A 15,072-nucleotide genomic window follows, 5' to 3' on the forward strand; every position below is an offset into this window, starting at 1 on the left:
TATGTTGCTGCTCAGTCAAGACATTTTCACCTGTACCTTTCCTATGTAAAAATAGAATAATTACCACTTTTAATCACAATTGTTGTAGGAGGGGAAGACTAAGAGTTCACACTCCTACTAAACTGACGATGAAAGATATGTTTTAACAGGAGTTTAAATAGTGAACTACATTTTAAGCTTGCAGAAGTTCACAGTACAATGAAGACTTGTATAAAGTCCAGGAACCCAAATGCTGCACTAGCTTGCAAATCTGGATTTTAATAGTAGATTCCTATTTAGTACAAGAACAAAGATGGACATTTGGAACTCTTTGTACTGCTGATATATACAGTTTTATGCTAACTATAAAAAGGTACACTTTAAGAAACACTAGACCCCATATTATAAAGTGCATATAAATATGAAACTAAGTCTGTGTTCAAGTTCCCAAACCACCCAAAATCAGCATGAAAGCCACAAAAACTAGAACTGAGCTTAGCTCCGTCCTCCTGTTGAGTCTAAAATCTTTTTGCCGTGTATTGGTAAAGAAACAATAGCAAGTCGCAGAGCTGTGACGCCGAAAAGCAGCAACTAGCAGCTGAGCAGTGGCAAGGATCTACTCCTTAATCCTTCCTTCCATTGCAATTAAATGCATGTGGAATCCTCCAATGGTGGCTGATAGCAGGGATGGAGTTTAACCTGTTTGACTTTGCACTGGAAGGGCTGAGCATCACAGGTAGCCTCACTTACAGTGAAGTACGAACACAAGATTTAACAAGCTACTACTTGTCAGTTCTTAATTAGCAGCTCCCATCAGAGCAGCAGCACCCAACTGCAACGCCGTCTGCTTCAGTGCAAAGTCCAGTTTATTAGTTAAGTTTTCAGAAGAATCATATTTTGCTTGGACAATGGTATTTAACAGCTAATGCATGGCAAGATTTGACTACCTTTGATTTTTTGAGTGTGTAGAGTTTCTAGCTAAACTTAGTACCTGCTAGTATCTGCTAAATTGGATGCAAGCAGCAGGTCAGGAGGTTCCTTGTGCTAAATTCCTTGACGTGCTACAAGGTGATTTTTGTTTATTTTGACTTGCAGTTCAGATTTCCATATCCACCACTGTTGCAGCAGACAGCTGTACAGCATTTGGTTCAGCCAAGTGTGTGCTAATGACTGGTAGCCTTGTCGTTTTGACAATGTCCCCCTTGCCACCGCTGTGCCACCGCTGCCACGTGGCACTGAGGCTGTGCTGGGGGCCTGGGGAAGATAAGCCTTGCTGTGTGTGTTATCTCGTGTGTTCACAAGATAAAGCACAGGGTGTTGAGCCAGTCTGTGAGAAGTGTGGGTAATGTTTGGCTCTCGAGGAAAGCTGTGTACAGTAAAGTGGGATACTTTTCGAGATGTGTTTAGGACATTAAAGAAGGGTTCAAAATATGAAGTGCAGTAAAACCATGCTCAGAGTGCACTGAGGAAAAGTTAGAGAGCTAAAAATTGCGAAGATGAATTATTTGCTTTGGGCTCTGTGTGAGTGAGGGTGTAATGGAAGTGTGTGAGCTGGCGAATGCGCTGCACGAAACTTTCTCTCTTAGGAGGATATTATGTTCTGTAGGTCACATGGATGCCTGCAAAACCTAAGACACATCTTCCTGGTAAATTTCCTAGATTTTCAGTCATCTGAAACTTTCTCTGAGAAGCTCTGTCCTACCATAAACTTGCTAAGAAAACATGACAGAAATGGCATGGAGTATATAATTTTGTATGGACAAGGGATACCATAGCTAAATGAGCATGATGCCCAGCAAATCATACAAAGGAAATTAATGTTCAGTTCAGCTTTTAATTTTTATTTCCAGGATTTTTAAATTAGTGCTATAACAAAAGAGAAGGATGAGTAACATTTTCAAGCATATCTATGTAAATGATCATTTCAGTATTGTGGTTTTAAAGAGTCTCTGGACTTCAAACTTCTTTAAAACACTGCATGGGTGAATCAGCCTCTTTTGATACTTAACCTCTGAGCCATAGATTTTTACACATACTCACACGCACTGCATGTTTATCCTTGCTCTCCTCTGTGTGTGTGTGTGAACCCACATATAAACAAATAATCAGGACTGATAAATACAGATTTAAGATTTTAATGTGTCTCCCATTAAAATGTAAACTATTACTTGCATGAAGAAGTTGTCCCTGTGGAAGCACTGGGAGGATTTTCTGTTGCTTGAAAGTAGTACTACAAGGCATTGAATGAACTATTAACAGTTAGATAAAAGTTACCTTTAAGACTTTGTAATAATAGAGAAAACTGCTTATATTTTTGCAGGAGTGCAGGGAGTAGACTGTTGTGGTTAGTTTTACCGTACAGGAAGCGTGACTACAATGAACAGCAAGAAATATACCACAATCTTTTAATCTTTTTCTGTAATGCAAAAAGACTCTATATTTTTTTCTACACCATGCAATTAAAAGATTAAAATAACACTAAAGTAGTCTGGGCTTTTGGAAAAAACCACCCCGTGATTGTATTTTTGGCAGTATGGTGTGTAAGAACTGCTATTTCAGTAGTGGAGTGTCAACTCTTGAGTTTAAAAAGTGCCCTTAAATAGTAAAATGAAATTATGAAAGTGAAATGTATATTCTTCGCAGGCAGAACACCTCCTAACCTCCTAAAATTGTTGTATCTTAAAAAAAAAAGAAACAGACCAGGTGTGATTGCTGTGTCCTGTGTGTGGTTGCTGTGTCCCACATGTGTGATTGCTGTGTCCCACATGTGTGATTGCTGTGTCCCACATATGTGATTGCTGTGTCCCGTGTGTGCTTGCTGTGTCCTGTGTGTGCTTGCTGTGTCCCGTGTGTGATTGCTGTGTCCCACATTTGCTGTCTCCCGTGTGTGATTGCCGTGTCCCAGGTGTGATTGCCGTGTCCCAGGTGTGATTGCTGTGTCCTGTGTGTGCTTGCTGCGTCCCGCCTGTGATTGCTGTGTCCTGGGTGTGATTGCTGTGTTCCACGTGTGATTGCCGTGTCCCAGGTTTGATTGCTGTGTCCTGTGTGTGATTGCTGTGTCCCACATATGTGATTGCTGTGTCCCAGGTGGGATTGCTGTGTCCCAGGTGTGATTGCTGTGTCCCACGTGCGATTGATTGCTGTGTCCCGTGTGTGCTTGCTGTGTCCCATGTGTGATTGCTGTGTCCCAGGTGCGATTGCTGTGTCCCAGGTGGGATTGCTGTGTCCCGTGTGTGATTGCTGTGTCCCAGGTGGGATTGCTGTGTCCCAGGTGTGTCCTCACTGCTGTTGTTTCCAGACAAACGGAGGGGAAGTGCCACGGCCATGCTCATGTGTGCAGCAGTGGGAGCAGGGCCCAGCCAGGAGGGAGCCATTTCGGTTTGCCACCCACAGCGGTTGTGGTTTGGGGGTAACTTGTGGCCCAGGTGGTGACATCCCTGCACTGTTTGCAGCCAGGTGAGGCCTGTCCTGAGGGCTGAGGTGGCCATGGCCCAGGGCACAGCCTGGGTAATCTTCAAGCCAACACAGCACGATAAGGATGGGGCAAGAGGGTGCTTGGAGAGTTTGTTCTGAAAGCACATTCCTAGGGGAGCAGTGATCCTGTAGGGCCTTTGCCACTCTGCAGCCACAGCGCTTCGGGAACTCATGGTTACAGCGCTCCTTCACTCTCCCTCTCCCTGCCTCCAGCATGGGCTGCTTCTCCCAGCCCAGAGAGGAGGGAATTCCCTGTCCCCAGAGCCAGCCTTCCCAGCAGGGCCATGGAGCCATGCAGAGGTGGCAGGTGGCTTCCCCAGGACCCCGCACTGTGCCAGGGCCTGTGGGCACAGGCGTCACAGGGGTGTGAGAGAAAACCCCGCCGTCCCCTCTGCTGGGTGCACCGGGTGCCACGCTCGCACAGTGGCCATATGCTGGGCTGCCAGAAATAGAGGCTATTTTTAAAGGAGTTGGGATTCCTAAATAAACTGAGAACTGCACTGTTGTTTCACGCTGATATCGGGGTCAAGCAGGACGAGAGTTTGCTCCTCACATGGGGATGTGATGCTGTGCAAGAGACCCTGTGTCCAGCTTGCTGGCTGTCATATCGTCTGGCAGCTTTTGTAGCAGAGAGTTGGTAGAGAGCTGGAATAAGACTGATTTTTCGGTTGTATCTGTGTTAGGAAAGAAGTTTTATGCTAAGACAACAGGGTTGTAAAGATTGTCCCTTTTTTTGTTAGGATTTTTTTGTAGTCTACAGGTGTTTTTCTCTTAAAAATTAAATTCTACAAATAGTTATATGTTTCTCTTACAAATTAGCAGGGTTTTTGCAGTGGCCTCATATTCTGTGAAATGAATGCAGAGGAGCTCACAGGGATGCAGTGTCTTTTCCTACTATTCCCAACAGAGACTTTCTTTCTCTGAATCATTCTCAGGCGATGCTATCGACTGCTGTCACTCTTAACTGTATGTCTGTCACATTCCCTCTTATCCTGCCTTCAAAACTGTATTCTTGGCCTTTTTTTTCGGGGAGATCCATCTAGTTGCCCTGGCTTCAAACCCCAGAGGAAGGAGATTTCTAAAGCAGCAGTTTGGGATTGATGTGCAACCACACTACATCTTCTTGTGTGCTGCCCTTCCCTGGTATCTCCTGCAGCCAGCAATGCCTCACAGGGCATGTACATACCACTTCACATCATCTTTTTTTTTCCTTTTTTTTTTTTTTTCTGTAAACGGGCTACAAAACATAAAATATAATGCTGTTAAATCATTTCTTATCCTTAATAATGGAATTTTGCTGTTCATTTCATTGCACCTGTAAAGTGAGTGAGCGTTGCTGAGCTTATATCAGATCTAAAACTTGAGAGCTTTCTTTGACAAGTACCTGTAGGTCCTATAGACTTGAAAATTACATTGCTGCTACTGATGGAATTCTCAAATCTGTTTCATTTTTCTGAATTTGAGAGCAGGGACACTTTTAGTACTTAAACTCCCATCTTTAACATTGCACAGATGGTGAAATGTTTTTGCATTTTTTATATTATTTTGGGTTACTGAAGTTAATATTCTGCTAGCTACAAATATCTGCGTGCATACCACAGAGTTCATTCCGAGGACAGAGCTCTAAAATAAATTATAGACCTTGGTAGCACTCATAAATCAGTCATTTTTTCATTGAGAAAGTGGTGGCAATGGAAGAAAGTTATTTAGTGATCAAAATGCATCGTTAAGCCTTTAAAAAGGGATTCGGTGCCTGTAGTGGAGCTGTAGGCGATTTATGGCTTATCTGTACTCGTTGCCTCCAGCTTTTGGAAAATTTGTAAACAAAGCCAGATGCTCATTATGTTCCTGTTCAGGGTTGGTTAGATGGGTAAATGCCATCAGAAGCACTTTGGTCCTGTTGGGTTTTAGCATGTTACAGAAAATGGAACTGCTCCAAAATTTTTTTTTAAATACTTATCATCCATGAGAATATACTTCTAGTTTCTCCTCATAGAATGGACTTTTTAAAAATAGCTTTAAATGATAAGAACATGAAGGTAATACTACAGGAACTGCATGTTATGTTAAACTGTTAGTCTAGCTTCTCTGTGTCAGAATTCATGCTTATACCATGTGATGCAGTCAAGTACCACTCACCCTTTTTAAGGGCTTCAGGCAATGCAGGAGGCTGTGGCACATTCAGGCTGGGGTATTTTTGAATTTTTAACAAATATAGGGAACTGAGATACGAACTAAGTGACTTTTCATAACCAGTTTAATACACAGAGTCATTTGCTACTGATTTCACATATTTCACTGCTTGTTTTTTGGCTTCTGTTTAGACTACATGATGTGAAAGGGGTTCTTGTAAACAACTTTTTTTTCACTTTTTACTGCTCTTTAAGCACTTGAAAAAACGTTGTTATATACAAATTGAATGGCTATGCGACAGTAAATTATTCCTTGTCATCATAATTGCTGCAATATAATCTTCATGTAATTTCTTTCATAATTCTTGGTTAACTTTTTGGTGTATTTTTTTTTTTTTTAATTGGCTGCAGCTGACCAGGTAAACAGGTCATGGCACGCCTAACGAAGAGACGGCAGGCAGATACAAAGGCTATCCAGCATCTTTGGGCAGCTATAGAAATAATCCGGAACCAGAAGCAAATTGCTAACATTGACCGTATTACAAAGTAAGTGACCTATTCCAAAAAAAGTCTTGATGAGGGGGAAGGTTGATGCTATTAAAAGAGACAGAGATGCTATTAAAAGCCCTTGGAGACAGAGTTAGTAAACATTGTGAGAGACTGTGAAACAGTTACATGCTCTTCTATGTTGCTAATTATTTAATTATTCAAACAACCAAATTTACCAAACTGAGCACCTGAAGCTTCTAAAGTGAGGTTGAAGCAATTGCATTGAGATCTTACCCTGCATTTGTTTTGCGTAAGAATCATTTGGAAATATGGTAACATTTCTAGTACTTTAAATGAATTTAGCGTTTTGGAGTTGATAGCTTGGTCAAAATACAAGTAGATGCAAAAGTTAAGGACAAAAGGGTAATAAAATCTATAAATAATCTATTTCTTTAGTAAAATGTGATAGGCTGGTGTAGTACTCTTTTCCAGAAGGCAAAGAAAAATCAGAAGTGTTAGGTTGCTCAAATAAATAAGAAGCCATATTTGCCAAGATGTGCATAAGATGCTGTTAAAGAAGATTTGAGATGATTACCACCTGTGATTAATACTGTTACAATATTCTTCAAGGTGTATTAGTTATTGTGTACACAAAGAAATTTATATTCTTTGTTCTGTTGAGCTTGCAATGTGTAGAAAGGTCTACAATATAACTTGTAGCAGACACTGTAATAAAAACTGAGGGCTTTGTGCCTCTCTCTGCTTTGTCTGCATTTCCAGGCCGACATGTACGTCACATTTGTCAAAGTAATCAATATGAATAATTTAAAAGAACTAAAGTAACCAGTTGGCAACTCTTCAGTTGCCAGAACCAATGTGAGCTGATAATGAGGCCAGAGACCACTAACAGGGAGAGTTATAAACAGTGCAGGTGACTAACGAAGTGAAAGTCATTATAATGTGGTCCATGACAGGGTCTACTGACAGAGTTCAGAAGTTCTGGGGTGGAAGTGACAGGCAGAACTAGCTTCATAAGTGGTAGAAGTTTCACAGTTCAGGTTCTCCAAACATAATGAACAGTGAACTGGAGAAAGACAGATATGTCCCAAATGAATTAATGTGTACCTGGCTTCTACAAGAAGAAAAATGGACCATCAAACCGAAAAGCACCTTTCCAGAGATAGGGAATCCCAAGAGGGCTTGAGAAGGAGATTGTATTTTAGGGAATTTCACTTTTGAGGTTGCAGTGGAGTTTTAGAATGCATTACAGCATATATGTATTTTCTTAGTGTCTCCAAGGAGACAAGTGGGTAAACTAATGCTATACCCTTTCCATTTTAACATTTCAAATTACTTGCTCTAGGCTACATATTAGCTGAGTTTGTTAGCTGTTTGTGCTCTTTTTTAGATGTAATAAAGGGAGACAGGCATGTCTAGCTGGGAATTCATCCCACTCTTATGAGAGATGCCTAGTTTAAGATAGTGGGAATAACATTTCGCTGGGTAAAGTTAGGTCAGACAAATCATTACAAACAAGGTTGAGAAAACAAGTAATTAGATACTAGAAAAGAAGTACTGCTCTTGGTAACTGATGGGTAGTTTGATTTTTTAAAGAAGTCTAGATCCAGATTGACTCATTTCTAATCAGAAGAAACATAAGTGACTAAACAGAAATGCAAGAAGCCTTAGTACTTTGAGAAAGATGTGCAAGGTGTTAGCAGTGAAGGGTAATCTAAAAAGTGCTTGGGCATTGTAAATTCTCCCCATGCACATCAGTGACAAGAGTGATGAACACTGATCTAGTTTCTATTATGTGACATTCCTAAGGAGATAACTTTTGACAAGGAAATGATAAAGACATTTGAATTGCTATATGGTGCTAGTGGTTGATGAAGAAACACAGATAACATAGTAAATGAGTATGCATAATACATAATATTCAAAACAAAGTTTCCAAAATTAGCATGGCATCAGAATATCTCTTCTGATGACAACTGAGCAGCTGATATATTCTACCAGGCTCAAAAATCATTTGGTCATGTCAATTGCAATTCCTTAAGAGATCAATCAGTGTCTGGGCATATAGGCAAATGTATAAATAGTAAAAATTTTCAAAACCAGTGGTCAAAAGTGAAAATTAGGAGCATGTGTACATAGTTGGGAACTTAAAGAGAAGATTATAATACTTGGATTAGTAACATTTTTTAGAAGTGTTAATACCTCTTGGGATTGACAGAAAAAGTGGCTTTGCATATTACAAGATTTTGAAAGTAATAATGACAGTGACATTATGGAAGCATGTCATATTCCTGAGTAAGGAGACAGAAAAACAGCAAGAGAATATTTTTTTTTATGAATCCGTGCTTAAGGTAAGTAACAGTCTTCCTATGTGTCATATAGTGGATGACAAATGAGTACTTTCAGAGAACTTCACATGTTGACAAAGATGATTCGTGATTTGGTTTTTGAATGGATTTTCTCTTCTCCTGGTTTGAGCATTCATTTGCTGCTAGAGACAAGTTGTCCTGTATCTTTTGTGACCTGTTAGTCCAAGCACCTTTAAAGCATATTGCTATGAAGAACTTTCTTCATTAGATAGTTTGTTACTTTTAAGCAAGTCTATTTGTTGGCTTTTCTCCTAATGTGCAGTTCAGCATGGTTGTCTCCCTCTCCTTTGTATATTCTTGTTCATTTAATTTAATTCTTACTTTTCTTGGTCTTCTGGTACTGAGTAGAAGACACTGTACATCTTAAGGAACATTTACTTTTTATGACCAGGGAGGAAATTTTGGTAATATAAAACCAGGACTCATTGTTTGTAGGTTATGAACTGTATCAACTCAATCTGTAAAACAGGCAAATTTATATAACACATGCAAACATGCAAATTGTTACCTGTGCACACTTTAAGTATAATTGTTAGGAGATTACTTGGGTAAAGAAATACTTCCAGAAGGTACTGTCAATGGAAAGTAAGCAAGAAAAATTTACTGAACTAGGCACGCATTTCTGTAGAGAACATAAGAGTAGGAGGATAGTGTAGGAGGAGCCAAGAGCACTAGAAGGTACTTCTGATATTATCAGGAAAAACCTATAAGGAAAGAGGCCCTTTAATTAAAAGTAGACTAGATCAAGTATGCTTTGCTTTTTAAATTGATGAGGGGGAAAGGCAAGAACAGAAAAATGCGTGATTAGAAGTGATTGAAAACTGTCTTACATCAAGGGAAGAGTCACTTGGAAAATTTGAATATGCAAGTTAGAGCCTGTAAGAAATTAATTAGTAAGCTTTTTGAACTTTTGGAGATTTTTTTTAGAAAAATCAATGCATGCAGAGAAGTATTAAGAAACCCAAGAAAGGTGTCTAGTTTATAAAGAATTAAAAATACGTGGTTGTAAAAATGGCAAGACCATGACAGAGTTAATTGGAGTATTATATAAATACTGAAGGCATTGGTAGGGAAGAGACCACACTGCACAGACTCAATGTGTCAGGAAAAACCCCTCAACAAATCATCATATGAAAGGGGTTCTGCAGTTTCATTAACTACCTGTGAGGGTACATTAGAGTTGGAAATGCACTTTCAATGGGTTGGAGAGAAGCATTCTTCAGTAACTCGAAAACTGAATGAAGGACTGAAAACCAATACTAATGAGTAGCAAGAGTGACGTGAATTTAAAGGAATTAGTACTTTGAATGCAAACTACCTTTGGAAGAGAACTTTAGAACATGTGTTTAAGCTCCTATCTTTGTACATAAGCTTCAGTATATTAATGCATTTTTATTTAATGGTAGAGCTCATTTGAAGGCAGGGATGGCATTTTTGTAAAGTTATGGAAAATAAATATTCTCACCTGGCTTATATTGTCACTGTGTATCTCAAGTCGATGAATTGCAATAAAGTTTAAAATTTGACTACAAGAAATAGCTAATATTTCTAAACCACCACATTTCTTAATAAAAAAAATTATATTTCTAAGAGGTTTTTATCAAGAAATATTACTTCTTTTTGTGTCTAGATTTGATACTGGGATAATTTGACCATGATGTATCAATTATTTAGATGAGCATTATTGGTATTAGTTATGCTGTAGGCACTAGTGAAGAAATGGCTTCCCATATCCTGTGAATTCTTTGTCAAAAATGCAGCCTGACAAATTGTTCATCCCTAAAAGTGTGTTAAAAATTATAGCTGTGCTTTGACTTCCTGTTTTTTCCTCATTATCTTCCATCTGTTCTGGTTTTGGGGTAACCTCAAGAATTGATTCTATGGAATAAAATGGCTTAAAATACACTGGGAAAAAGGCATGCATATTTAGATGAGTAGGATAAATTATTGACATTCAGTTGCTTAGCAGATTGATAAGTATTTCTGTACAGACGTGTTTTTAAAGTTCTCTTTTTTTGGCTATTCCAATCTTCCAGTTCCTTTTATAGTGTTTTCTTCATAATTCCCTTACAGGTAATTGGACTCCTAAGATTTAATTAACTATTAATTAAATATATACCCCTTTTCTCACAAAGTATTTGGTTTCCTCAGTAGCAATATATGAACATTTCATAATCTTTATGATTAGTTCATAGTTCATTAGCTATTAAGTTAATATTATTAACATACCCAGTTGGCAAATCTGGCATTCTAGAACGATTATTGGCAGCTTTCAAGATCTTTTCATTGTAAACAGATGATTATTCTGGTTTCTAATCTATTCCATGAAGACTAATGTAAAGAACCAAAACATAATGCTTTTCCTTCGCACATCCTTTCTCATGATTTTTTCTCTCTCCTTTTGTTGCGTTTCATGATTAATTAAGTTGATTAGCTCCCCTCTCTGTCTCTCACAAAGGCTGTGTCTGTCCCATCATTGTGTTCTGTAGCAGGGAATGCCCTGGCACTCTCTGCAGCAGTTATGCTGGGGCTACACCTCATTGCCTTTGGCTCATAGAGTGTTTCTTTGGCCCTGACAGATTCTTTGTTTGTTTTATATGTGTGTGTGGTTCCTCAGTTCTGAGTGCCAAAAATAACACAGCCCACAGCAATGCTATTCTTGAAACCTGAAGATAGAGACGCGATAGTTCGCCGTTGGGCACGATGTGGAGGCAGCTGAGGACACGCGGCGTGCTGGAACAGGGTTGGGTGCCCTTGGCAGATGGAGCCAGTGCTGGCATGGTTTACATTTGTGTTCTCTGTCAGGAGCAAACCATCCCCTTGGCTATGCTGTGCTTTTTCCCTGGAGGAAGAAGTTGTCTCTCAGCAGAATGGAGCCTGAGAATAAGTTAGTTTGGGAATGAAACCAAGAGTGGCTGTAGGACACAGGGTAGAGGTGTCACAACTTTTGGGGGCATGAAGCTGATGGATAGACCACTAGCTAGGATAAAACTGATAATGCTATAATTGGACGGTTTATATTATTTTCATATAAAGTGATAACAAAGCCATCATTTTCATCAATCAGAAAGCTGTTTTACCCCATTGGCGATACAAGAAAATATTGGTTTTTTCATTAATAGATACAAAAACTTTCATCTTTTTAATTGGCTTTCAAATAGGATGGTCCAGTACTAGGTCTCTAAATGATCATAGCTGTTTTTCCCATATTTGTTCTGTGGACTCATTCCTGCTATATTGTAATTTCATGTAGGTGCAGCTAAGTCAGAACATCAAACAGAAATGAGCAGATCCCAAGTCAGTGTAGAGTAGACTCTGTCAGTCCCTTGTTAGCTCTGTGCAGACTGACATTAATCAGCATTGATGGCATAGCATGCCAGAAAAGAATTACTCAGTATGAAAGATTACTGTAAAATAATGAGATTTTCTGGTCCCGCAGTTGAGATGGAGTCGCTAACAGTTGTAGATTGAGTATGTGACCCTCTCAGTTTGACATTTAGACCTAGGAGGGGTATTTCTTCTCTAAATATCAGTCTCTGGAATTTCTCTAGTCAGTGTCTGAGAAGAGTTGAAGTTCATATATCTGTTTTTGTTGCCTTAGTTCTTTTGCTGATCTATTTCCAGGTTGTCTACTTTGACAGAAAACACTTTTTAGAAGTAGTGATTAAAGTCAAGTTGAGAATGAGCAATTTATTCTCAGGTACAGAATAAATGCAACAGAGTATAAATAAGAAAATGAGCAATTTGAATAGATAGGGAATAATCACACAAGTCTATAAATAAGAATATATGATGCAGTGGCAAGAAAAAAAATTTGGAAGAACAAGATTCTTACAGAATTGCTTATTTGAAGCTTAGAAACTTACTAGAAAAAAAATCTGTTACTATTTATAGTACTCTTGATGAAAATGTAAATCTTCGTAGTATTCTGCATGTTGCAACTAAATAGTCATGGATAAATGAAAATAGTAAGCCATAGGAAAGATTAGAAGAGCAGATGACCCTGGATTTATAACTAGATAATCCTGTTGTTAAACTTTGCATGAACAGAAGTATTGTAGCACTTGATATTTCTTTGATTGAAATAAAAGCTTAGAAATATTGGTTGGGTTTTTTTTTCTTTGTTGGTTTCTTTTCCTTTGTTAAGCCATTCCCCTAAAATATCTGTCTTTTTGTTGCTGGAGAACAGGCTTATCTGAAAGCAACTGTTTGAAGTAAAACATCCTCCTGTTATACAGGAAAATTAAATGGTTGCTTGAGTTCACTTTTTACCAGAGTTACTGGCTCCTTTTCCATATCTGGACACCATTTCCATGTGTCTGAAACGTCACTATTTGAAGCAAACAGTGTAATTGAAACCCTGAGCAGCACACTGAAGGTTTTTTCCATGCCATGCAGTGTAATAGCAATTCCTAATTATGCAAGGGTAAGCAAAATTATGGAGTACAGGGTCCAATAGTAAAAAGCATGATACTTCCTCAGCAGTCCACACAGCTGCTTCCAGTGTCTACTGAGTGTTCACTTCGGAGAAAAGTGACTTCAGTTTGTATTGGACTGGCAGAATTGTAGATAATCTGCATTGCAGAGTACAAGCACAGAAACACATCACTGGGTGCTGACAGAGTAGAAAACTCTTAATTTTCAATATCTCCTCATGTGTTTCCTGTTATAGGTAAGGACAAGACGTTTTTTTTCCTGTGTGACTCCACTATGTCAATCTCCTTTTTACTTTCTCTTACTATCCTTCTCTGTTTCCCAGCATAAACTGAAGTTACTTCTTTAAACTCCAAAAAAGTGGGGGATTCTTCTGTTTTCAGAACAGAAAATGTTAAATGAAGAAAATGAACTGAGTTTATAGTTTTAAGGCTTGTAAATCCTTAGTCAGAGATCACACTGCAGAAAACAAGTCTTCTCTGCTTTTTCAGCAATTTTTTGATCAAATTAGTTAAAATTCATTATATTAATAAAACAAAACCCAGTCTAAAACTGATCATTTTATCAGTTTTAGTACAAGTACTACTTTGGTCATATATAAAAATTGTATTATGGGTACATAATTAGCAGTTCCAAGCATAGCAATATGGTGCATAGAAATATGCTGGACACCAAAATGCTTGACTTGTTTGACACATTAATTTTTTATACTGATGGCTTCACAGTGGGACTAAATGATGGATTAAGGTTAATTTTTTTATTTTATATTTTCAAAAGTTCACTTGTATTCTATAAAGTAACAAAAAGAACACTGAGAACTGCATACATGCAGGAAAATACAGGGGTTCTCACCAGCTGTTGCATCAAAACTGACACAGTTTTGCTTGTAAATTTGTACTGAGACTGACCAATGAGGTAATATTCACCAAGCCAATACAAATTTTTAATACCCAGATTAAAAAAAAAAAAATAAAGAAAAATGAGAAACCAAGCTAAACATTCATATTTTATAAAACTCATAGAATGAATGACTGATTGTGATTTAATTGCACAAGGAGTGTTCACAATGGCAAATGTTCATTAAATTTCACCTGTGTTCCCTGTAGATAGATACATTCATCATACAGCTTTTACCTATCTGTTTAGAGGGTGTTTAATCTTAATTTTTTTATGATTTTGTAACCATTTTTTAGTTTGGATATTATTTAATTTTGATATTGCTGGGATTAATGGTCTATTTTAACACCTGCTTTTAGACATTTTTGACTAAGGAGAGTGGAAACTGGGATTACAGGAAAAAATGTAATCTTTTCTTGAAAAAAGGCTATAAAGGACCTAGCTGCATTTGCGCTGAGTAGTAGTGGAATTAAAATTTCTAAATTAGTAGATTTTTCTGAAGCATTATCTTGAGTTTATAATGTATATTTAATTACTCTTTTTCCCATTGAGCTCTTTTATTGATACAGCTTATTTCTTCAATTTGTGTAACAATTCTATTTAATCACAGTAATTAAACCGGTTAAAGGAATGCATAAAAAGAAGTACACATGTATTAAATAGTGTTATTTGTAATTTCTTAGGGATGATTTTTCCTTCAGCTTGGTACTGAGGCATTGTCCCCTGTTGTTTCCTGAATTGCTGGGTCTGCTTTCCAGTGCTGGTTGTCATAGACTAATTCAGTGCCTGGTGTGGAAAACTCTTCACCATGGTACTGACAGATTGCTCCAGCCTTGCTGCCCTTTTTTCCTGCTTTATGCAGAATACAGGCAATGGAAAGGATGTTGTAACTGGCTATGCTAACATTTCACCAGTAAGGGTTTAGCATAAATGACTGTTTTGTTGAGGACTAGAGCATGAGGTGGCGCTTTTTGTGTATTTGCTTTGATCAGAAATATTATTGCATGCTCATCTTGTTCCTGCAGTTAATTCTGCAAAAAATAAATAGGTGCTCAGATGTTCTGACGAATTTTGCTTGATCGATTTTCCTTATCTAATAATTCTTCTCTTAGGAATGCTCTTACATGTATTGCTAGTGTGGCATTTTTCTTTTTCTATCTCAAAGGTCAATGTTCTTCATTGATTCAGTAGGTGAAGTCATCTCTGGCTGAGCATGAGTATGGTAAATAAAATGATTCACACTAACAGCACAAACACATTGTGATTAACAACAGCCATAC

General features: G+C 38.1%; 1 protein-coding gene across 6 annotated transcripts in view; it reads left to right on the top strand.

The window, feature by feature from the left end:
- The window catches only part of ZMYND11 (zinc finger MYND-type containing 11), a 104,979-nt gene that overhangs the window by 38,518 nt on the left and 51,389 nt on the right, over positions 1-15,072 (top strand). For all 6 annotated transcript variants that reach the window (XM_085050298.1, XM_085050297.1, XM_085050301.1 and 3 more), the window contains one exon: positions 5,997-6,131. In XM_085050298.1, the coding sequence (XP_084906424.1) occupies positions 6,016-6,131 (116 nt within the window). In that variant the 5' untranslated portion in view covers positions 5,997-6,015. The remainder of the gene's footprint in view (positions 1-5,996; positions 6,132-15,072) is intronic.

The sequence above is a fragment of the Lichenostomus cassidix genome, chromosome 2, assembly GCF_008360975.1.
Source record: "Lichenostomus cassidix isolate B80296 chromosome 2, HeHo_3.0, whole genome shotgun sequence".
NCBI classification, from domain to species: domain Eukaryota; kingdom Metazoa; phylum Chordata; class Aves; order Passeriformes; family Meliphagidae; genus Lichenostomus; species Lichenostomus cassidix.